The sequence below is a fragment of the Balaenoptera musculus genome, chromosome 15 (genome assembly GCF_009873245.2).
Source record: "Balaenoptera musculus isolate JJ_BM4_2016_0621 chromosome 15, mBalMus1.pri.v3, whole genome shotgun sequence".
NCBI classification, from domain to species: Eukaryota; Metazoa; Chordata; class Mammalia; order Artiodactyla; family Balaenopteridae; genus Balaenoptera; species Balaenoptera musculus.
The window spans coordinates 22,250,025-22,274,296 of record NC_045799.1 but is presented as its reverse complement, the minus strand read 5'-3'; the positions used below and the strand labels follow the sequence as shown (position 1 = coordinate 22,274,296).

The window sequence follows — 24,272 nt, the reverse complement described above, 5'->3', positions numbered from 1 at the left end:
CTTCTTCCTTTGTCCAGCCCCTTCCCTTCCTTCTTCCTGCCTTCCATGATGGGCTGGGGGCTGCCAGGAAGTGATGGAGTCCCATCTGTGGGAAGCCCTTGGATGGCAGTGAGGCACCCCGATTGGAGGGTGGGGGAGGGTGGGAGTGGATGGGGAGCCCTTCCTCACATCACAAAGCTCAGCTGCTCCTCTGGGAGAGTTGGGGGCTGGCATTAGAGGAAGAGGAGGGATAATGGGATGGGGGGGAGAGGCTTAGTGGAAGATGGGCCACCCACATTTGAGGTGCTCATGTCTCATACCTCACCCAGGGACCACCCTGCATGTCCTTCCACTGTTATTGCTTAAGGTCTATTATTGTGAACCCCCTGCTCCAACTCCCCTCCCTGTAGGAATGAGGGACTTTCTGAGTCTAGCCTGTGACTGGGCTGGGAGTCGGGGAGGGAGAGCTTAAGGCTGAGCCTGCCTGTTGGGGTTTGGCCAGGGCTGGCTGGGTTGGGGTCCTCACAGTAGCAGCCTGGAGCTCCCACTCCCTGGATCTCCATGCCAAACGGTTCTGCTCCTAGAATCCTGGGTGCTGTGTGGCCTTGGGCCCAAGGAAGCCACTGGGGTCTGAGGTGTGACTGCCCTGAGCCCCTGCCCCGGTGTCTGAGTCTCCAGGAGTCAGAGCCCCTCTGGGTCTGACTCTGGGATGCTTCCTAAATTGCCCTTTCCTCCTACCCAGATTATTCCAGCAGCTTCTCTGGGGGAGAGCTCCAGCAGGCACTGACTTCTGCCCCCTTGCCCTGGGCACTCCAGTTCTACTCCACACCGTGGGGCGAGGGACCCCTTCCTGCCCTCCTCACATGACTTGCCTTGGCCTCACCCTGCTCTCTCCCTACCAACCACGGGTCCAGGCCTCAGGGCTCGGACACTTGACTGCCTGGGCCGTACCCAGCTGCCCTGGCTTGCCTGTAATCCCCAAACGGCTTCTCTGGCCAGTCCCAACAGCCCAAATGAGTTAAATAGAAGGACCCAAACTGGCATAACGTCCCAGGTTCCAAAGCTGCCACACTCCCAATCCACACGCCAGCCTGAATTAGCCACAAGGATTAGGCTCCAAAAAGAGGATCCTGAGGCTCAGAGAGGTGAGGTCAGTAGCGTGAAGTCACACAGCTAGTGACAGCAGTTAGGATGTAAAATTGTAGCTCGGGGACTCCTGGTCCAGTGCTTTCTCCTCTTGCCACATGTGGGAAGGTGAGGGGTCAGGCAGGGAATGTGTGATTCCCTTCCTTCCCTCTTCCTGCCTATCTGATAGGATCCAGGCCCCAGGGAAGGTGCCAGATGCAGTACATCTGCTCAACCTGTTAGTTTTACACCACTGTTACTTCTGAGCCGGGCTCAGATCGGTATCCCCACCAGACTGGACTGATCTGGGAAGCTATGGGGCCCCTCATTGTGAGGGCAGTCGCCGATCCTTGGCTGAGACAGCTCACAGCCACCTGAGGCAGGTTTGAGCCTCCCAGACCATTGGCATGGGAAGATGGGGCTTGATATCTCCATTTCACAGGTGGGCAAACTGAGGCTCAGATGATAATCACAGTAGTCAGCTTACCCAAAGCCTGGCTTGATGCTGACTGATTTACACACTTTGCCTGCACGGGAGATTTTGTGAATATTATCTCCTTTTTACAGATGAGGAAACTAAGACCCAGAGAGGACAGGGTACTTGCCCAAGGTCACACAGCAAATCCTTATCAGAGACTGGAACTGAGCTGCTTTGGTTTTTTAAAACATTTTGGAGAGTGGGGAGGAGTACCATAGAGTTGCAGATTTAATTGTTTTTCGTTTTTTAGCCAAATCAAGATACTAACAGCTCATGCACGCTGAGCACCTACTATGTGCCAGGCCCTGTGCCGGTATTTTACATCCTCAGAGGGAGGCATGAGTATCCCCTTCCTGCAGATGAGGACCAAGGTCCTGCAGGGCCAAAGTAATGCAGCCTGCAAGTGGTGAGCTGGGCTGGCGCCAGGATGCTCTGATTCTGGCGCTCAGGCTCGGAGGTACCTCTCAAGCTGGGGCCAGGCTGAAGGTGGACCTTGGATCCTTAGTGAGACTGCAGTGCACCTCCATCCCTGCCCTTGAAATAAAACCCCCAAACTGGACTGCGAGCCCAGACTCACACATGGGCTGATGTTAGGCAGGTGGAGGCTCTGCTGGCAGAAGTCTGGGTAGTGTCAGCAGAGCTGAACCCTCACCCTTGCTTCTGGGGCCCTGCTTGGTTGGCCCCTGGGCACATGCTCCTGCCGGCCTTCCACTGTGAGTGGGTGGCTGGGGGCTTCCCAGAGGCCAGCCAGCTTGCACACTCTTGCTTTGTCAATTTGCCTCATTTTGCAGTCTCTGACCTAGACCTTGGCCCAGTCCTGCTGCCTCCTCCTCCATCTTCCCCTGGTTTTCCTGAGGGTGTCTGAGCCTCTGAGAGGCCTGGGGAGGGTGCAGGGGCCCAGGAGGCCTGCTGTGTCTGGCTGTGGGCACACAGGGGCCCTGGTTCTCACCCTTGCTCTGCTGTTGATTCGCTGTGTGGCTTTGGGCAAATCACCGCCCTTCTCTATGCCTTATTTTCCCCCTTGGTGAAATGAAGACTTGGGACTGGAAGATCTCAGCTCTTCCCTGTGATTTGAGTCCTTGCTGTGTAGCCTTGGGAAGTCTCTGCCCCACTCTGTGCCTCAGTTTCCCCAACTCTACAAAGAAAGTGCTGGGTTACTTCAGCCTGGGTGCTGTGTGTCCTTGGGCTGGTCCCTAGACATCTCTGAGCCATAGTTTCATCATCTGGGGGGCTGAGGCCTGCCTTCCTGCTTAGCAGGGTGGCCTTGAGGGTCAAATGGGACAGACAAGTGTGGATCCCCCACCCCATATGGGTGCACACAGAGAGGTAGATGGAGGGCCTGGGCATCTTCAGGCTCTTTCCTTGAGGTGGGCCTCACCCTCTTACTCCAGGGCCTTCCCTCTCCCGCAGAGATCCCCATGTGAGCTCGTGCCCCTGCCTGAGCATGCGTGCGGTGATCTCACAGCCAAGTCAGACCGCACAGCCCCAATCTCTCTCTCTTCGCCTCACTCCATCCAGAAGGGACCCACACTCTCTGGTTGAGCCTCAGCCCACCTGGCTGGGCCCCTGGCTCTGCGATGCTCACCTGTACTCACCTGTTCTCAAAGAGCTCCCCCAGCCCCACTCTCTCCCGGCCTCAACTTCTCCATCTTCAAAATGGGCTGAAGAATATGGATCAGAGGCAGCTCAGAAAAACCAGGAGCCAGGGATCCAAGTTCAAGTCCAGACTGTGGCTGTGGGCAACGGCCTTTCTCTCTTTGTGTCCCGGTGATGGGGAATGGGGGAGCACATCCTGCTTGCTGTGTGTCTTCTCAGGGTTGTGATGAGGTCAAAGGCAGCCTTGGATGGAGAAGCTCAGCAAGGTATCAAGCCCCACTGCACCCTGTAAGGAAGGCTTCCTTCTCATCTGGGAGTTAGGAACCTGGGCCTGGCTGCGTGACGTGACCTTGAGCAGAGGCCTTTGCTTCTCTAGCCTCAGTCTTCCCATCTGCACAGTGGGAATGGGAGGGGGCTGGACCCTATTTCCCAGGCAGCCCTTCCCATTGGCCTCTCCTCCCTCCCCATCGACCCTCTCCCTGTCCCCTTTGATTGCTTTGGATGCGAGGCCCTAGTGGCTGCCCCGCCTTGTCCCCCCTCCCCCGTCCCCAGCACCGCCTGGCGCTCTGCTCTCTCCCTCGCTCTTTCTGCCTCTCTCTCTCTCACCACCCCCATTTCTGCCTCTTCTTTCCTGTTGGGCTCTCGCTTTCTCCTCCCTCCTCTGTGTCTCTGGACCCCCGCTCCAGCCAGACCTGGTTCACATTCAGATGGCTGCAAAGGTACTTCTGCCCCCTCCCCACTCCCACCCAGACCCAGGGGACCCGCCCTGCCGGGGGCTTTTCCTGCCCATCACCCTGTCCCCATCACCTCCTCCTCCTCCTCCTCCTCCTCCTCCTCCTCATGGGGCAATTAGTGTAGAAGGGCCCTGGGTACTGGGGCTCTGCCACCTCAGCTCCCTCTGACACGACTCGCTGTGTGACTTTGGGCAAGTCCCAGCCCCCTCTGGCCTCAGTTTCCCCCATAGATGGGTAGGCTGCAGGAGGAGGCCTGTAGTTTTCAGTCAAGGAGCCCTGTGGGTGTGACCCATGATTTGTGACAAAGGCAAGCATTGCTCTAGTTTGCAGGGTTGGCGCCTGGATTGTCACCAAGCCCCCAAAGAGCCACCCCTTGCCTCCACTCAGGTCTCACCAGCTCCCAGGCTTGGGCTTCCAAATCTCAGGACTTGGGGAGACTTTGAAGGTCTGATTTGACATCCATCTCAGGAGGAATCTTCTCCTGTTACAACTTGCTTGCTCCCCAGAGACAGGGAGCTCCCTCCCTCAATCCCAAGGCGGCTCTTGGCATCTTGAGACTGCTTGGTCTATCTGAAGGAAAGCAGATCACTTCCTGTCCCAGGACTCTGCCCCATGAATTTGGGCGTCGTCGTCTGAGTCAGCTTTGGCCAAGAGGCATCTGGGGTAGGGAGGGGAAGAGTCCCAGGTCACCTCGGCCTGGCAGCTGTGAGAGGCCTGATCTCACTGTTCCCTGCACCTCACTCAGCCTCAAGAGCCCCCAGCACAGCACCTATGAAGATTGCAGGCATCGGGGTCCATTGCTGATGGTTCCCTTCTCCTTTGCTCCCTCCCTCTCCCCCTGCTCAGAGAGGGAGACTGGTGGCTGGCCCACTCACTCAGCACAGGACAGACGGGCTACATCCCCAGCAATTACGTGGCGCCCTCCGACTCCATCCAGGCCGAGGAGTGAGTATCGACTCTGGCCTCCTGCTTGCTTACCATCGCTGCCAGTTCAGAGCTTCTCTCCTGGGCTAGAGTGGGAGGTCTGGCTGCCCAGGGCCCCAGCCACATCCCAGGAAGAGGTACTGAGGGTGGGCGGAAGCCTGGACCACCAGCACCATCCTCCTCCCTCCCACCCCAGGTGGTACTTTGGCAAGATCACCAGACGGGAGTCAGAGCGGTTACTGCTCAATGTGGAGAACCCAAGAGGGACTTTCCTAGTGCGAGAAAGCGAGACCACAAAAGGTATGAGTGCTTCTGCTGACCAGTGGGAACTGAGCCTTTTGTGGGTTATTTGAGCTGGGTATTGTGGAATGAATAGGAGTTTGGTATATGGAGTGGGGTGGGAAGAGCCCTCCAGCTAGAGAAAAAGACAGGATCAAAGGCAGGGAGGTCCATTTGAGGAACACTGAGTCACTCTGGGGTGACCAGAGATGCAGCAAAAGATGATGCAACAGGTGCAGCAAAAGAGGCCAGCCTCTCTGGCCTCAGGTTCCTCAGGTGAGAAATGGGCACAGGTTGTCAGGGGGTCTGAGGGTCACAGAGCAAAAGGCTGTTCCCAGGGAGGGTGCTGATGCAATGGGCCCCTCTCCTTCCCCTTCTCCAGGGGCCTCAGGGGCTGGACTGGGTGCTGGGACCTGGCTTTGCCCTTACCCCAACAGTCCTGGCCTCTCTTCCTCTCCTGTCCCTTCCCCCCACCAGAGAATGATCACCCCCTTTCTCTCCAGCCCCTCCGCACGTGGGTTGCAGACTCTCCATCACCATAGCTATGAAGCTCCTGCTTCCTGTGGGCCTGGGGCTCAGTGGGAGATGGGAAAGCAGAGCATCCGTGTCATGTGTGTGCATTTATGAGAGGTCATGTGGCTGTGCATGCCGTGTGTGGGTCCAGGCATGTGTGTGCACACGTGGGGGTGGAGTTGTCTGTGGGTTGCTGTGTGGGAGTGAATTGTTATGGGTTTGTTCTTGTGCCCAGGGGCCTAGGGAGTGTGGACCTGTGTGATCATGCAGCCACTGGACACAGGCATGCCTGCGTGTGTGCACATGTGGTCAGGGCTTGGCCTTAGACTCAGGCCTGTGGCTTCTATACGCACATGGCCTGGCCATCTGTAGAAAGTCATGGTTGTCCAATGCAGGCTTTAGAGACCCAGGTACGGGTTCAAGTCCCAGCTCTGTGCCTGACTTGCTGGGTGACCTGAGGCTAGCTGCTTTCCCTCTCTGGGCCTCATTTTCCCTTCTTTACACTGGAGATTGTAACCCCCACCTGAGGATTGTCCAGAGGTTTTGTGGGCTGTGGGGACTGGGCTTCTAGTATGATGCCTGTGTGCTGCTTCCCGAGAAAGGCTTTCTCTGGCCGCTGGAGCCTCCTCCCCTACCCCTGGGGCTCAGCCTTGTCCCTTGATGCCACCCCAGGTATCTCTTAGGCTCAGGTTAACAGGTCTAGCCAGTCCTGTTGGGCAGAAGGAAACTTTTCCAGCCCAGAGCTCTTCCAGGCTCAAGGGAAACAGGGAGGGGGCCATTGGGATTGGCCCAGCTTAGCTTTGGCAGCCTTCAGGCCACACCCAGTACGTGGTCTTCTGCCCAGGATCGCCCCAGCCTCAGCCAATCACTGGCTCCTGCCTGAGCCTGGAGTCTTCAGGAAGGGGCAGGGCCCGGACAGTGTGCCCGTGGGCAGACCCACAGAGGGGAGGCAGTTAGGCCAGGGACACACAGCCACTTGGGACCATTCCTGTTAGGCTCCCTGCCAACATTTATCGAGCACCTACTGTGTGCCAGGCCCTCTTATATGTAGTCTCACTGAATCTCCCCAGCAGCCAGGGAAGTAGCCCCATTGTGCAGCAGAGGAAACCGAGGCCCAGAGAGGGCTAGCCACTTGCTCGGGTCACACAGTTGGGATGCACACCTGGGCTTCAGAGGTCTTGCTAGGGCCAAGGGTTCATGGAAAGGCTCTCCGGTCAGGTGCCCCTTTGTCATTTGGCTCTGCCCCAGTGGCCGCCCCAGAACTGGGTGCTCAGAGACAGGCTGGACCAGACCTGGCTCTGCCTGTGCCTCCTTTCCGTCCCGTGTTGGGTAGGTGTGCTCAGTGCCGTGGCCCGTGGGTGGGCCGGCATGGTGGTCACGCCTCCTCTTTGGGCTGCCCTGCAGGCGCTTACTGCCTCTCAGTGTCTGACTTCGACAACGCCAAGGGCCTCAACGTGAAGCACTACAAGATCCGCAAGCTGGACAGCGGCGGCTTCTACATCACCTCCCGCACCCAGTTCAACAGCCTGCAGCAGCTCGTGGCCTACTACTCCAGTGAGTGCCGGGCAGGCCTCCGGGCGGCCAGCTGGGCGCAGGGGAGAGTAGGCCCTCGGAGAGCATGGGGGGGTCTCCGCCTACCCTATGAGCTGCAGACCCTGAGGAGGGGGGCTTTGGGGCCAAGAAGGGCCAGGACTTCTGTCACCCTGAGGATGCGGGCTCCCGTTCCCCTCCCCCCTTCTTCCTTTCCCCTTTCTCCCTCCTCCCACTCCCCTCCTCCCACCCCCTCTTTTTTCCTTCTCTCCTCCCTGTGCCCTCTCTTCCCTGTTTCCCCTCTTCCCTCCCCCCCCCCCTCGCCCCTCTATCCTCTCTCCTCCTCCGCAGCTGCCTGGTGAGGAGGGGGCTGCCTGGAGGAGTGAGCCGGGAAGGAGGGGGCATAGGCCGGTGTCATTTGTCCCTGCAGCCTTAGGACCGGTTAGAACTGGTTACCGGGAGACAAGGAGGGGGCGGCTCTATCGACTGGATTGTAGCAGAGAGCGGGAGAGTGGCAGGCGGGGAGCTCACATGCGCAGGTCGTGAGCGCGGGCCAGGCCGAGTGTGCAGGAGTGTGGCCATCCATCTGGATGGTCAGGGCTGCCCGGGTGGACCGACGCGTCATGGCCTGGGTGCTCCCACGTGGACAGCTCTCTGTGGGTGTCTGGGCCTGTGGCATGTGGCTGTGGCCTGGGCGTGCAGGCGTGGCCTTTCCTGAGAGCGCCCGCTACTCCTCCTCTGTTGGCTAGGCCTCCCGACTCCCTCTAGGATCTGCCACCCCGCTCCGTCCCCTTGGCCACCACTGTAGGGTTCATTCTGAACCCCGTTCCCCCAGATCAAAACCCTCCAGGGGTTACCTTGGAATTTTAGGATAAAGACCCCCATGTGGCCTCCGAGGCCTTGGGTAGTCTAAACCTGGCTGGCCTCCCTGCCTTACCTGGGTCCCTCCTTCCCCCAGTCACTCTCCAGTAGCCCCCTGGCCTCCTTTCAGTTCCTCCAACCCAGGGGCTTATTTCTCCCTCAGGGCCTTTGCACATGCATGAGGCAGTGTGCCCTCTGCTTGGAGGGCTATTTTCCCGAGTCAACCACTCACCCTCCTGTGGATCCAAGCTCAGGTGCTACTTCCTCTGGGAAGCCTTCCAGGATGCCACCCAGCCCACCTGCTATTGCATGCACAGCTCTCCTCTGTCACACTCGTGGTCCTGGGAGGTGATTAAGGGAAGTTGGGTGTCATCCTGGACTGTGCACTCCCTGAGGGCAGGGTTCCACTGGGTCCCTGGCACCTGCCTAGGTAACCCCCGCTTAAAGTCTGATGAATGAATGACTCAGGGAGCAGATGCATGAGGCAGTGTGGGCCTGTGTCGGGGACGGTTGTGTACACACAGGTATGGACGCCTGGCCTTGGGGGTGTCCTGTGCCTCCCCAAAGCCTGTGCGCATACAGTGTGTAAGTCTGCACACAAACACACACCGCGGGACACGGAGACCCCAGCACGGACGCCGGGCCTGAACTCCACCTCCCTGCCTCTGTCTTCAGAACACGCTGATGGCCTGTGCCACCGCCTCACCACTGTGTGCCCCACGTCCAAGCCACAGACTCAGGGCCTGGCCAAGGATGCCTGGGAGATTCCCCGGGAGTCGCTGCGGCTGGAGGTCAAGCTGGGCCAGGGCTGCTTCGGAGAGGTGTGGATGGGTAAGGCCTTGCCCCGGCCCCGCACACCCCACCATGTGCCCACCTGCGAACCGGGCAGATGTCTGTCCAAAGTGGCAGCTCAAGGCCCCATGAGTCCCCCAGCCTTCACCTCCACGAGTCCCATCACCTCTGCTGAACAGTGGGCCCTACTTTCAACATGGAGCTCCCCCAGCGGTGGCTGACAGCAGACTGGGGTGTAGACCGCCACACCTCCGCACACCATGGTACCTGTTTACCCAGAACCACTCAGGGCTGGGCATCGCGACTCCCCAGTCACGTGCCGTGTGGCCTGGGCTGGGTGGCTTCACTCTGGAGGGCTATTTTCCCGAGTCAACCACTCACCCTCCTGCGGATCCAAGCTTAGGTGCCACTTCCTCTGGGAAGCCTTCCAGGATGCCACCCAGCCCACCTGCTATTGCATGAACAGCTCTCCTCTGTCACACTCGTGGACAGAGCCTCGATCTTCCCAACTGTAAAATGGGGCTGGTGATAATAGGACCCCCTAGTGGGGTTGAGAGAACGCTGGCCCCGTGTGGGTCCACACGTTAGCTTCAGCTGTGGGAAGAGAAGCCCCCGCTCACAGAAGGAGTACAGGGTCTGGCGTGTTCCAGGCCTGTTAACGATCTCCTGTCTAACTCTGGAGAGACAGCCAAACCGTCCTTGAAAACAAATGCCACGCAGCCCTGACAAAACCCAGGCCCCCTTCTGCTGATTGGTTTCTGCTGACACAGGAGTTGCGGAGGCAGCGATGAGGCAGGCCTGGCTGTCGTGAGCCTGCGTGTCCAGCGGGGCTTGGGGGGAGGATGGCCGTGTGCTGTTTTCAAGGTGGTTTCATCTGAGCTGCAGTATTCACTTGGCGTCACCGCCACCACTTCCCTCCCTTCAGAGGAAGAGATGATGGAGGAGAGCAGAGGGGGTTCCTGGGTGGCAGCACTGCAGGGACAGAGGCCTGCAGGCTGGAGGTCAGGCCAAGTCAGGAAAGGGGAGGCTTTGAGCTGGGGAGAGGGGAGGGGGATGAGAAGCCAGCTTGCAGGCACAGGCACAAAAAGAGGACATGAGCAAAACCTGAAAAATCCATGGCGTCAGCCATTCCTGTGGCTGCAAAACTCATTCCTGGCTTGGGCGTGTGGTGAACAGTCAGTGCGGGAGGCTCCCGTTCCTCCCTGGATGATCCAGGTAGACTCACGAAGTGCCTGGTACGCATGCCCAGAGGGCCTGTGCCGGGAAGGCCACAGACGGGGGCCCGAGCCCCAACTCGCACCTTGAGGCCCAGAGATGGGCAGGAATGGGCCCAAGGCGCCTCAGGCCCGGCTGGGACAAAACTCAGATTAAACACACTGGTTTAGAACACAGCTTCCCCCGAGACCTCACAATTTAAAAACCAGATAATAATAAGATGACAGCTGCAGCTATTATTAACTGTGTCCTTACAGTGGGCTTGGCCCAGTGGCTAAAATCTCATTTAATCCTCAAACAGCCCACAGGTGGATACTATAGCCTCCCCATTTTCCGGATGAGAAAATCGAGGCTCAGAGAGGGGAACTGACTCACCTATGGTCTCACTGCTGGGAGGAGGCAGAGGTGGGAGCCAAACTCCTGCCAGACTGACCTCCGAGCCCTTCTACTTAGTGTGATGCCTTACTGTTTGGGGAGTGTGGCTTGAGACAAGCTCTTGTTCTGGTGGCCTTGTTCTGAGGCCGGCTCTGCCTCACCCCCCACCCCCACGAGTACACGCTCCATCTGCTAACACCTGGGCCACCCAGAAGGAACATGACTACCCAAGAAAGGGCAGTTGAGTTGGAACCATGGTCCCCCAACTCTCAGATGAGTGTGCTGCTTTGGGGGACATTTCTAATAATCAGCTGTCCGAACAACAGCTCTTGTTTCTTGAGCGTGCCCTGTGTGAGGAGCGTCCTGCCCATTTGCAGATGGGGACACTGAGGTCCAGAAAGGGGCTGGGCCTTGGCTGGGCTTGTCACGTGGCCTGGGAGGCCAGAGCTGAAACTGGTACCCGGGCAGGCAGATCCTGGTCCCTGTGGGGTGGGAATGGGGGTCCTCCACTGAGGCAGCCTGCACCCCTTTCCACGCAGGGACCTGGAATGGCACCACCAGGGTGGCCATCAAAACTCTGAAGCCTGGCACGATGTCTCCGGAGGCCTTCCTTCAGGAGGCCCAGGTCATGAAGAAACTGAGGCATGAGAAGCTGGTGCAGCTGTACGCAGTGGTGTCTGAGGAGCCCATCTACATCGTCACGGAGTACATGAGCAAGGGTGAGGCCTGCGTGATGGCGCGGACACATGGGTGGCCCCTGGCTGGGGTCCTCACAAAAGGGCAGGTGGGATGTGCTTCACCTACCCACCACATCTAGAGCATACGCCTTTAAAGGTGGAATGAATGGAAAGAATCAACTTCCCATGTCAATGGAAAGTTGAACCAAAGGTTGCCTTTCTCCGTTCATTTTGTTTTTAATGATTTCCCACAATGCATCTATGTCCCCCCGTTTGCTGGTTTTGTAAAGCCGTTTGCCATTCTGGGGCTGGAAGGAGAACTCCCTGAATCCTCCAAGCTGAGCCACATCTGGGTCAAGTTCCTGGCTTGACTTTTACTTAGTTTTGAAATTAATTATTTTTCAAAATTCCACTTTTGGGAGGTATAATTTACATGTGATAAAATACACCCATTTTAAGTGTCCAGTTCGGTGAGTTTTAACAAATGGGTATGCTGTGTATCTCTTACCACAATCGAGTTATAGATCGCCGTCACCCCAGAAAGCACCCTTGTACCCCTTTGCATATAGTACTCTCCAGCCCCAAACCCACACAGCCACTGATGTGCTTTCTGTCTTCATAGAGTTGTTTCTTCTAGAATTTCGTATAGGTAAATCTTTTACACCCAAGGGTTTTCCTTCTTGTTGTGTGTATCAGTAGTTTGTCCCTTTTTGTTGCTGAGTAGTATTCCGTAGTGTAGCTGTACCACAGTTCTGTTTGCCTAGCGGCGGACATTTGGTTGTTTCCCATCCTGCTTGCCTTCTGAGTGACAAACACAGACTTTATTCAGAGATGGATTTGCACAAAATCTGCTGTGTGGTTAAAGTGAGGCCGGCCTGCCCCGGTGGACAAGATCTGGGAATCACTGCTTCCTGGCTCAGGGAGGACAGGGCGGGGGCTAGAGCTGCTTTCTCTCTCTCCAGGGAGTTTGCTGGACTTTCTCAAGGGGGAGACGGGCAAGTACCTGCGGCTGCCTCAGCTGGTGGACATGGCTGCTCAGGTGAGTCAGCCCCTCCCCGCTCCCACACCTGGCCTTGAGTTCTCTGACCCACCTGGCTCAGCCATGTCTGGCCTCTTGAGTGCCCCCTCCAAGGAACTTGTCTTGATTGCCCCACACTCACTGATCTCATCCCATGTATCACTGGGACCACTTACAGGTGCTGTGAGTGGTGGTTCGGGCAGAGGAAAGAGCCCTTACCTGGGCATCAGGAGTCACTGACTTGCTATGGGACGTCAGACCTCAGTTTTCTTCTCTGTCAATGTCAGTCACTCATCAAACATGTATTAGTACTTGCTTGCTGTAGGCGGTGCTCAACAACTACTTTTTAATTTAATCCTTAATACAATCAGGCGGTAGAGATGGCTAATATTCCATTTGACAGATGAGAAAACTGAGGCTCAGGGAGGGCACTTGGGACAACAGGCAGGACCTGACACTCATCTGTGTCTCTGGGAGCATCTGGGGCCTCTTTTGCGTGGTCACCCCACTTCCCTGGCTGCGTCTTGTCTTGTGCCTCCCCTTTGCCCTTTGCCCTATTCTACCTCCTCCTGCTGGGCACTGGTCCTGCTTTTTGTGCCAACAGTATTTATTGTAAATTGACTTCATTGCCTGAAGAACTGGGAAGGGTGGGGCATTTGGTTGGCTAACCACTCCTGGGGATAACACCACCCCTGGGCATGTGCCCTGTGATCTGAGAAGGGCAAGGGGTGGCCCCTGAACCAGGCTCCTGGGTTCTGCCTGCAGATCGCTTCAGGCATGGCATACGTGGAGCGGATGAACTATGTCCACCGAGACCTCCGCGCTGCCAACATCCTGGTTGGAGAGAGCCTCGTGTGCAAAGTGGCTGACTTTGGGCTGGCTCGGCTCATCGAAGACAATGAGTACACAGCCCGGCAAGGTGGGCAAGCTCCCGGCAGATGCCGTGTGGCCGTGGGGAGTCACACCCCTTCTCTGAGCCTCGGTTTCCTCCTCTATCAAGTGGGGATAAGAATGGTGCCTATCTGGCAGAGCGGTCATGATGTTCTCCTGAGCTCCCCCGACCCTTCTTGGTCCTGCAGGTGCCAAATTCCCCATCAAGTGGACGGCTCCAGAAGCTGCCCTCTATGGCCGGTTCACCATCAAGTCAGATGTGTGGTCCTTTGGGATCCTGCTGACAGAGCTCACGACAAAGGGACGGGTGCCCTACCCCGGTAAGAGGGCTCCCCACAGCCCATTTTTGGTCCTTCTGCCCCTACCCTGGTGACCCCTCTGCTCAGGTGACCTTGGGCAAGTCAAACCCCATCCAGGGCCTCAGTTTCCCCATCTGTATAACAAAGAGGTTGACCATCTGATCTTAGGCTCTGTCTTTGGTCAGGGCTCCCAGCCTTGCGGAGGGCCTTACCCACGGTCACAGCCACCCTCTCCTAGGCAGGAAGCCCTCTTCGTTATCCCCATCAACTTCCCTCTGCCCCACTTTCCTCAGCGGAGCCAGCCGCCTCATGCTTCCCTCTGCCCACAGGGATGGTGAACCGCGAGGTGCTGGACCAGGTGGAGAGGGGCTACCGGATGCCCTGCCCTCCCGAGTGTCCCGAGTCTCTGCATGACCTCATGTGCCAGTGCTGGCGGAAGGACCCAGAGGAACGGCCCACCTTCGAGTACCTGCAGGCCTTCCTGGAGGACTACTTCACATCCACCGAGCCCCAGTACCAGCCCGGAGAGAACCTATAGGGCGTGGGCTACAGGGCCAGACTGCCTTCTTGGCTTGGATCCTGAGCTGGGTGGCCCCTGACGTGGGGTCTTGCCTGCCTCTGCCTGCCCGCCCCCCCCCATTGATCCTCTCTGTGGGGCTGAATTGCCAGTGATGAGGCCCCTCCCTCTTTTGTGGCATGGAAGGGCTTGGGGCCTGGGGCCGCCCTGGGGGCGGGGTCCAAGGCTGGCGCAGTGACTGTGCCCCGGCCCCTGGCCAGCCGCACGCCTCCTCCCTGCATTCCCTCCTGGAGCTCTGCGCGTCTCAGCAGGAGGAACTGGGAAGAAGGGCTGGGCTGAGGGCACCCTTTTCTTAGCCTCAACCTGCTGCACGCACTGGCCCTTTCCCACTTCCACGCCACCCCAGGTCTGTCTGCGGAGCTAGCCAAAGAGCCTTTCCAAAGAGGAGTGATGGGCCACTGGCCCTCGGCCTGCCTGCCACCCTGCCCCTTGCCATCCATTTCTGAAACGCCTGTTGGTGGAGGCTGCTGGGTCCAGCCCCCTCTGCTGTGGCTCCCAGGCTGGTGAGGCCTAGCTTGACTTGATGCTGGTGGGTGGGGTGGACACCCCCCTCAAACCCTGCCCTTCTTACACCTGAGGGATCCTTAGAGATCTTCAGTTTCTTGTCCCCATACTACCCATGGGGAAACTGAGTCCGGAGAGGGGATGTGACTTGCCCAAGGCCACAGAGCAGTTCAGGGTTGAGACGGGATTGGAACGTGGTGCTCCCTCTGTCTTCCTCAGGAACCAACAAGATTGTCCTCGGAGGCATTGTGGACAGACCGGGGCAGCCCAGGGGACAAGGGGCCTAAGGATGGGTTAGAGATAGCAGAGAGAGTCCTGCTGCCACTGCTTGCTCAGTGGGCTATTGTGGGGGAGAGAGTGGAGGTAGATGTGGGGCTGAGCTAGAAATGAAAGATACAAGGGTAGGGAGGCAGGTTTCAATCAGAAGGTGGGTGGTTTTTGACCTTTGGAGCTAGCCAATCATGAAAGGGAGTGAGCTCACAGGCTCTGGAGGCAATCAAGCAGAAATAGAAGATCCAAGTGATTGGGAGGCCCTGGCCTCAGGAAGGAACCCCAGGTCCTCCTTCCCCCAGTTTTTCCTGTGTCATTTCAATGCCCGGCCCCTCCTCTTCTCCCCAAGTTGGCACCCTTAACTCACAAGTACGGAAAGGAGTGCCTAGGCTGGGGTGAGGTGAGAGGACTGGGGTGTCTATTGCCACACACCAGGACTGTCTGTGTGCCCTCGGGCAGCCCCTGCTTCCTTCTCTGGGCTGCAGTGTCTGCCTCCATATGTGGCCATGGCCTCTGCAACTGCTCCACTCCTGTCCAGACCCTGTGGCCTGGCATCACGTGGTGAGCTCAGCCCATGGCATCAGGAGACCGTGTTTTGGCCCTTGGGCTATGTGGTGGCTTCTCCCTGGACCTCAGTGTGTCCTTCTTAAATGGGGCAGCCAACAGTTTGTAGGCATCTTGCCAAGGGCCCCTGTGTGCGTGTATGTGTGTGTGTATGTGTGTGTGTGCACGTGTATGTTCCTCCATGTGTGTCCATATTTAACATGTAAAAACACCCCCTGCTCTGTCCCCCAGACCTGTTGTACATCTCACCCACAGCCCCCCATCATAGCAATAACGTTCCCGCTGCCAGGGGTTCTCGAGCCAGCCAGGCCCTGCCAGTGGGGAGGGAGGCCAAGTGGTGCCTGCCTATGAAATTTCAATTTTTCCTTTCATACATGTTTATTACCCAAGTCTCCTGTCCTGTCTCCGTCCCAGTCGAATCTGGACTCACTTACCCCAGCGCGCTCCCAAATCCCCTTCTGACTGCCCGGTGTCCTTTGTATAAGGTGTCCTAATACTGTCTTTTTTTTTTTTTTTTTTTTTAAACAAACAGTGTTTTGTAGATTTCAGACGACTATGCAGAGGCCTAGGGGACCCCCGGCTCTGGGCAGGGCCTGGGGTTCCTGCGTTCCATGGCCGAGGCCTGTGGGGGGAGGGGGGATTTGGAATTGGTTGTAAATACTTTGCATATTGTCTGATTAAACACAAACAGACCTCAGAGTTTGGTCAGCGGTTTCTTGAGTATCTATTGTGTGCTGGAGAGTGAGAGGGGGTGGGATGTGAGGACAGACTGTGTCAGAGGGGCCTTTGTGCAGGCAGCATTGGTGGCCCGAGGGCTTGAGGCCAGGGAGGGACGTAATCAGATTGGCGATCTCTGGAACGAGGCTGTGTGTGCACATCCATCCCTGAGTTTGGGGAGTGACTGTGCCTGGCAGAAACCTTGCTTGTGTCTGAGATGCACCAGGCGAAGCCCAGGGCTTGTGAGCAGGAAGTGTGAGCAGTTGAAGACTCTTTGCCCTGGGTGGATGGTGGCAGTTGACACTCTGGGGGCCCCGCAGGGCTGTCAGGCCCTTGTGGAGTTGTGGACATCCTCACAGGGAGATGCGGCTGTGTGCCTGCTGTGTGTTTCCCAGGGGGGGGGGGGGGGGGGGGGGGGGGGTGGTGGTGAGACTGGGTTGGCAAAAGCCCTGGGCACTCTGGAGAAAAATCCAAAGACCCTTCCTCTCCTCCCTTCTCCCCTCCACCAAGGCACACAATCTGGGAAGTTCATTTGCAGCAGTCTATAGGAAGAAATTTATTTTATATCAGATCACACACCGATCCATGTAAGTTACCTCTGGTCGTAATAACACTGTTTAATCTGTATAATTAAAAACAGATTTCAAAATCGGGATGTTTCTTTGTTCACTGTTATTTTCACAAGCCAAATACCACAGTGTCCGGTCAGAATGGACACCTGGAGACCCCATGGGTGTACATGTGTCTTGGGAGCAGAGGTTGGAGCATGGGTGTGAGTTTGCCCTCGTGGGTGTGTGCCTTTGTGCTCACTGGGGTATGCGTGTGGCCCTGTTTGCTCATGGGTGTCTGTGTTGGTGTGTGGACACGTGCCCACGTGGCCTGTGAGTCTGGATGCCCAGATGTGTGAACCTGTTTTTTCTGGCCCTGTGTGCAGAGATTTGTGTGTACTGCGGGGACACCACTCTAGGTGGTTCTGCCTGAATCTGTGGGCTCCCGGGGGACGCGGGCCCGGATGTGTGTGGCGGGGCTCTGCTTGTCTGCGCGGGGCAGTGTGTGTGTCCGCGTGGATGCTTGTGGGCTCAGGGCGTGCACGGGGCACCGGCCGCTCCGCCACATGCACCCGGGGGGGCAAAGACACGTGCGAGCAGCCCAGCCCGGGGACGCGCCCCAGCCCCGGCGGGGACAAAGCGCTCGTCCGTGCTACCGCGGCGGGTCGGGAGTGCGCCTGCGCGGCGCTAAGCGGCGGGTCGAGCCGGGGAAGAAGCCCCGAGACCCCTTTATCTCCATCTCTCGCCGGCCTCACCAAGTGATTCAATGCGTGTGTCTCTCTCTGCCTCCAACGTCTTTGTCTCTCTTTGTCTGTGCCTCTTCAGCTCTCTCTCTGGCTCTCTGGCCCTGGCCCTCTTGTCTTCACAATTTTTTGTGTTTCTTTCCTCTTCCCTAAACCCCCTCCCCCCTCACTAATTGGTCTTTCTCTGTGTGCTTCTGATTTTCTGTCTCCGTTTCTGTATGTGTCTGTTTCTCGCTGTTGCTAGTTTCTCTTTTTCTCTGTGCCTCGTGGCCGTCTCTATTTCTCTAGTCTCTCTCTCTCTCTGTGTCTCTGTCTCAGATTTTTTTTCCTTATCAATCTCTGTACACCTCTGGTTCTCCTCCAGACCATCTCACACCTCCGTGCCTTTGCCCAGGCTGTTTCCACGACTGAGAGTGCCCTTTCTTTCCTCTCTGCAACCTGGCAAACTCCTCTTCATCCTTCAAAACATCTCAAAGGCCACAGACCACCTCTGGGCGCTTTCCCTGACCCCCTGGAACTTGCAAGGGTGGTCACGGCGGTTCACACAGCTCCCCCCCTAGAATGAGAGCTTGAGGGGCTGGGGAAATTCTGGTTGATGCACCCAGATCTGGCCCACCGGGGTGCTGTCTGATGAGAGAAGGGAGGCAGGAATTTGCTCTGTCTCTCCCACCTATTGTCTCTGGCTCCACTGGTTTTGACTTCCTCACTCTGGGTCTCTGTTCAGTTTGCTTTTGCTCGACTCTTCAAGAGAAAGACAGAGCGAAAAGGCGAGTGACGTCTACTCTGCTGGGACCACCATCTCACCGCCCCTCTGCCTGCTCCTCCTGCTGCCCTGTTCAGTTTCCAGCCCACTTCAGGCGATTGGAGACCCTGGGACCCCCTCGTCCCCTCCGCCTTCCCTTCCTGGTTTCAGTGGTTTTTCTCATTCTACGTGCATTTTTTTTCTTTTTGAGAAAAGTCAGATGATATTTGCCCCCATGGGAAAAAAATTATTTATAGTAGGGTAGGAAAGATACAGAAAAGCACATACAAGAAGACGGTAATTTGTGCTCTCTACCCCCTCCCTCCCACCTAGAAAGGATGGGGCATGTTTCTGGGTGGGTGTCCATCTGGGCCTGTCGCCTGTCCTCTGCCCACTGGCTTCAGTGTCTCCTGTCTCTCTGTCTCTCTCTGAGTGTGTCTCTCTGTCTCTCCATCCTCTGGCCCATAGTTACTGGCTCTCACTCTGGGTTGCTGGCCTATCGATTCTTTCAGATATTCATATGTAAAACTTATATTAAAGGTGAACCTTGGGCCCCATCCTGCTGCAGCCTTCTCGCCCCCCCGTGTGAGTGCACCCGCTCGCCTGTGGATCTGTGTCAGGCACCCTGTGCCGGCTCTTTCTCAGCCCCCTCCCTGCCTTCCTTTCTCCGTGGTTTCATTGACCTCCCTTCCACCAGTGGCACTTCTAGTGTGTGCAGTGTGTGTGTGATGTGTGCAGTGTTCGGGGCACGTGCGTGTTCCTCATCCTTCCAGGCTGCGGCTCCGTGCTGCTGTTGGTCTCTTTGCTCATCCTCTACTCCTTTCATCTCCTCCCTCCCTCCTAAAATTCCAACTAGACCTTGTGCTGGACACACACACACACACACACACGCACGCACGCACACACATGGTCCCTCGTCTTTTTCTCTCATCTCTGTTTTCTTTTCCCATATTTCTCTTGGGGGCTTCAAAAAGCTGTGGTTTGCAGAGAGAAAAAGAGAGACTGACAGAGACAGAAACACGGAGATAGAGATGGAGATGGGGGTGTGGCATGGGGGTGGAGGAATCAGGCCGGGAGATGGAGCTCTGTCCATCTGTCTGTCCATCCCAGTCTCCCCAGCCCTCCCTCCCTGGGGCTTTTCCCACCCAGTGCTGGGCTGTGCTTCCCTCAGAGTATGTCCCGTGGGATCCAGGGCTCTGCCTTCTGTCCATCTGTCCAAGCGTCTGTGTGTCTGCCTCTGCCGCCACGCCTCCCCTTTGCTGTGGTCTCATTAAATGCCCTTCTCTTTCTCTGTCCTGCGTGTGTGTGTGTGTGCGTGGGTGCGTGTGTCTGTGGCTGGATCTCTGTGCCAGTGGGTCTGTCTCTACCTCCCACCTCCAACTTCCTGCAATTTTATTAAATATCCTTCTCTTTCTTCTTCCCTTTCTTGCCGCCCTCTCGGTGTGTGTGCATCTGTGTACATGCATGTCTGCGAATGAACCTCTCGGCCACCCCCGTTCCCCTTCCCCGGGATTCCTGGGACTTGGCTTCTGGGGTCACTTTCTGCTCACTCCCCATCCTGGCCCCAGACTCAGCCCCATGCTCCCTCCAGCCTCTGCCTCAAGGCCTCCCTCCTGGACAGTTTCCCTGGCGACTATCCCCTGGACACCTCACCTTTGACCCTCCAAACTCAACTCACCTCCTGTCCGCTCCTGCCCCCACTGGGGAGGGCCCCACCATTCAGCCTCCAGCCCTGGGCCGCACTCACCATCACTCACCCTCACTCTGCCGTGGCCTTCCTTTTCTTCTTCCCACCTCTGGCCCTGCTCAGAATCCTTTGTCTCTGGTGGAGGAAGCCCCATCTCCCTCACCTGCCATTCCAGGCCTTGCCAGGCTGGCTCCAGTTGCCCGTGGCACCCTGACTGCCTGACATGTCTTTCCTTCCTTCAGACTGGACATCCACCTCCTCTGGGAAGGCCTCCTGATTGCCCCTTTCCTGGCTTCCCTTGGCTCCAGCACTCCCTGCAGTAGGGTCCTTCCTAACCTTGGCCTCGTGTTATGTAGTCCCAGGCTGGGCACCCAACCAGGGCCCCATTATGACTTTCATGGGCCCTAGTCAGCTTTGCCTTCATGGACCCCTTTCTCCATAAAAAATATTTTAAAAAATTCTACTTTACGACAACATTGATATAAAGTTGAATATATTAACATTATATATGAAAACATTTTCTTTGAGTTAAAGTTCATTTTTCTTCCGATTTTAAAAGAAAACATTTTTCATGGGCACCTAAAGGTATGGTGGGCTGTAGATTTACTGAGTGCCTTCTCTGTGCTGACCATGGGCAATGGCTGTTGGGGGCAGGCTGTGTGTCCTCTGCACGTTCCACCCTCTCTGAATCTCTCTTCCTCTCGACTCTGCCCCCTGCGGACTGCCCTTGACTTCTGTGTGAGTGCATCAAAGCCACATGATGTGTGTATCACCTGGCCTCCTGAGTCTCTGTCCCTCTCTGTCCATTTCTCTCACCCTAACAGGTCTGTCCCTTGCTCTGGGGTCCCCTGTTCATTCATTCATTCCCCCAACAAACATGTGTGGCCCTGGTGTCTGCGTGTCTGCCGGGGAGCAGGGATCTGGCTCCCTGTCTCTCTCTCAGGCCTTCTCCCTCCCAGATCCTCGGGCTTGTTGAATTTCCAATGTGGGCTCTCTCCCTGTAGCCCCCTCCCCTTGCCATGAGCTGGGGGTGGGTGTTTCGTTTCATTCCCTGGGCTCTTCAGGCTCTTCATAAAGCACTCGTCATGGAGCAGCTGCCCCTGCCCGGCCGTGTGTGCGTGTGCGTGTGTGTTTGCCTGTATCCACGAAGTGCATCACCACCCCACCCCCCTGCCCCCCGACTACCCACCAGCTCCCAGGGCTCTGCCCCACCCCCATACCTCCATCTAGATTATTCCAGCTGTGACTGCCCCATCTTTCCGTCCCCCTCCAGGGCTCTCCCTCCCTCCACCCTCCTCAGCCTTTTCCTTCCACATTCATCCTAAATGCCTTCCAGCTTTGCTCTCACTCAGGTGTGTAAGCATTCATTGAACACGTTTCCGGCGGGCACCTACTGTATGCCTGACCCCGGTTGGGGGTTAGGGGGTCAAGGGGGAGAAAAATCTGCTGGGGAGCAGCCGTGGACAAGGCACTTAGTGTCCAGAAGGACAGATGAGCAGAACAGGTGCAGAAAGGCCCACGGTCCCAGTAGAGTAGAGATGGGGTCCTGAGCTTGAACAGAGCGTCCGGGAGGGCTCCCCTGAGGAGAGGGCTGAGTGAGGCCTGAGGGCAGCAGGTGGAGAAGCGGGGCGGGGAGGGAGGGTTGTGGCCGGGCGGGAAGCACTCCAGGCAGCAGGACAGCCATGCGAAGGCCAGGAGGTGGGAGCCAGCAGGCTGGGGTGGGACAGCCACCGAGTCATCACATCCCCTCATTTCTCTGCCCAGCCCCCATTCTCCCCTTTTCTAGGGTGTGTGATTGTGTGCAGGGGAGTGAGCGAGAGGGAGACAGACAGACTTACAGACCGACACCGGGAGAGGGCGAGAGAGGTGCACAGAACTCCGCTCTCCCTGCTTCTCTCCAGCTTGCTCCTTCCCCCTTCTCTCTGGGGCTTCTGAAACCTTGTCTTTTCTCTGGGCTTCCTGCAATTGTTTATGTATGCACACACCTGTGTGGTGTGTGTATGGCTTGCATGGGCCATGTATATGTTGTTCATGTAGTATAGTGTGTGTGGTGTGTGTATGTGGTGTATGTATGGTGTGTATGGTGTGTGTGTGTGTGGTGTGTGTGTGTGGTATGCGTGTTGTGTGTGGTGTGTGTGGTGTGCGTGTTGTGTGTGGTGTGCATGATGTGAGTGGTATGTGTGTGTGGTGTGTGTGGTGTGTGTGGTGTGTGTGTAGTGTGTGTGTAGTGTGTGTGGTGTGTGTGTAGTGTGTGTGTGGTGTGTGTGGGGTGTGTGGGGTGTGTGTGGTGTGTGTGCGTGGTGTGTGTGTGGTGTGTGTGGTGTGTGGTGTGGTGTGTATGTGTAGTGTGTGTGTAGTGTGGTGTGGTGTGTGTGTGCGTGGTGTGTGTGGTGTGTGTGTGGTGTGTGGTGTGTGTGTGGTGTGCGTGGTGTGTGTGGTGTGTGCGTGGTGTGTGTGGTGTGCGTGGTATGCATGGTGTGTGTGTGGTGTGTGGTGTGGTGTGTGTGTGTAGTGTGTGTGTAGTGTGGTGTATGTGTGTGTGTGGTGTGTGTGGTGTGCGTGTGGTGTGTGTGTGGTGCATGTGGTGTGTGTGTGTGGTGTGTGGTGTGGTGTGTGTGGTGTGTGTGGTGTGTGGTGTGTGTGGTTGTGTGTGTGGTGTGCGTGGTGTGTGGTGTATGTGTGTGGTGTGTGTGGTGTGTGTGTGGTGTGCGTGGTGTGCGTGGTGTGTGGTGTGGTGTGTGTAGTGTGTGTGTGTGGAGTGTGTGTGTGGAGTGTGTGGTGTGTGTGGTGTGTGTGGTGTGTGTGGAGTGTGTGTGGTGTGGTGTGTGTGTGTGTGGTGTGTGGTGTGGTGTGTGTGTTGTATGTGTGGTGTGTGTGGTGTGTGCGTGGTGTGCGTGGTGTGTGGTGTGTGTGTGGGGTGTGTGGGGTGTGTGTAGTGTGTATGGTGTGTGTGTGGTGTGTGTTGTATGTGTGGTGTGTGTGGTGTGTGTGTGGTGTGCATGGTGTGTGTGGTGTGTGGTGTGTGGTGTGTGTGGTGTGTGTGTGTGGTGTGTGTGTGTGGAGTGTGTGTGGTGTGTGTGTGGTGTGTGTGTGGTGTGGTGTGTGTGTGTAGTGTGTGTGGTGTGTGGTGTGTGTTGTATGTGTGGTGTGTGTGGTGTGTGTGTGGTGAGTGTGGTGTGTGTGTGGTGTGTGTGGTGTGTGTGTGGTGTGTGTGTGGTGTGTGTGGGGTGTGTGGGGTGTGTGTGGTGTGTGTGTGGTGCATGTGGTGTGGGGTTTATGGCATGTGGTCCCTTGCTGACCCCCTGGCTGCTCCCTGAATCCAGCACGGGCTGTGCTGAGGGTCCCTCCAGTCCATTCAGGCATCTTTCTTTCTTTCCTTCATTCCTTTGCTTGCTGTGTCTTAAAACCCCAATCTAGCCGGTCCTCAGAGGCAGCCCTGGGTGGCCTGGGTGCCTCTCTCTCTTCCTCTGCTCATCTTTCTCTCCCTCTGTTATTTGGCCTCCATCTCTGTTTTCTCCTTCCAAACTCCCTTCTCATGGTCGCTCCTTTGGTTGTAGACGTCTGTGTCCTTCTTGCATTCGTGTCTGTCGGTCATTTCTCCATCACTCCCTCCGCTGCCTTTCTCCTTTTCTCTCTCTTTGTTTTCCTGTCTTTCTTTGTCTCTGTGTCTGTGTCTCTGGCTTTCTTTTTGTTCTGTTCTTTCTTTGTCTCTTTCCATCTCTGCCTCTCAGTTTTAGCTTGACTCTACGTGTTACCTGCATTAATTCGTTTTTTCCGCCAAGATGTGACCTGTGTGCGTGTGTGTCTGTGTCCCAAAACATGTCCCCCCATTCGCTTACCCACCCCCCCCAACACTTGTGCAGGGTCCTCAGGCTTGTGCGTGTGTCCGTGTGGCCAAGCCGGGGTCTGGCTCATCTGACCCCTGAGGCTCCGGCTCTCCTGTCCCTGTGGCTTGTCGATTTCCCAGTGTGGGCAGCGGCCGCCTCCCTCTCTCCAGTCTCGGGGGTGCCTGCCATTGGCTGGGGGCTTTGTTTCCTTTCACGCCCCCGGCTCTTCCTAGATCACTCATCGTGAAGCAGCTGCTCCTTCCCTGGCTGGTGTGTGTGTGTGTGTGTGTGTGTGTGACACAGAGTGACTAACAGGGACACAGTTGCTCCCTGCCCGGACCCCCTCTCTTTGGGGTCCTTGGCTGTTGTGCTCATTCTGAGTCGTTTGCATTTGTCCCTATGCTCAGTCAACTCCCTGAGCCTCTCCTGTGCTGGGGGTGATTGTGTGTGGCCACCCTGTCTCCAAGGCAGTTCTGAAAGCTGCCCTGGCCCTGCGTGCCTGGATTCACAGAGAAAGGCTGTGTGTGTGCGTGTGTGTGTATCTGTGTGTGACAAGCTGTCTGTCACTGTGTCAACTCGACCACTTTACCTAAATCCTCTGCTCGCACTCTGGGGGGCAGTTCCTTTGTATTTTCTTTCGGTCAGCACACATTGAACACCCCCTGTGAGTGTGTCTGTGTGTGAGTGTGTGTGTGTGACAGATCTCCTCTCACCCCTTGCTCTCTGCTCGCCCTCCTTTTCTCCGGCTCCATTTTTATTTTTCCACACACACTGGAGTCTGTCTCTCTCCCCACCTCCCCCTGAGGC

General features: G+C 56.7%; 1 protein-coding gene across 5 annotated transcripts in view; it reads left to right on the top strand.

Moving 5' to 3' along the window:
* Window positions 1–15,713, top strand: part of SRC (SRC proto-oncogene, non-receptor tyrosine kinase) — a 55,070-nt gene extending 39,357 nt beyond the window's left edge. For 2 of the 5 annotated variants that reach the window (XM_036825718.1, XM_036825717.1), the window contains exons 7-16: window positions 3,865–3,897; window positions 4,759–4,857; window positions 5,033–5,136; window positions 7,033–7,182; window positions 8,695–8,850; window positions 10,941–11,120; window positions 12,041–12,117; window positions 12,862–13,015; window positions 13,176–13,307; window positions 13,616–15,713. In XM_036825718.1, the coding sequence (XP_036681613.1) occupies window positions 3,865–3,897; window positions 4,759–4,857; window positions 5,033–5,136; window positions 7,033–7,182; window positions 8,695–8,850; window positions 10,941–11,120; window positions 12,041–12,117; window positions 12,862–13,015; window positions 13,176–13,307; window positions 13,616–13,824 (1,294 nt within the window). In that variant the 3' untranslated portion in view covers window positions 13,825–15,713. The remainder of the gene's footprint in view (window positions 1–3,864; window positions 3,898–4,758; window positions 4,858–5,032; window positions 5,137–7,032; window positions 7,183–8,694; window positions 8,851–10,940; window positions 11,121–12,040; window positions 12,118–12,861; window positions 13,016–13,175; window positions 13,308–13,615) is intronic. The other 3 variants (XM_036825720.1, XM_036825719.1, XM_036825721.1) reach the window with 2 other exon arrangements.
* Window positions 15,714–24,272: the final 8,559 nt, after the last annotated feature.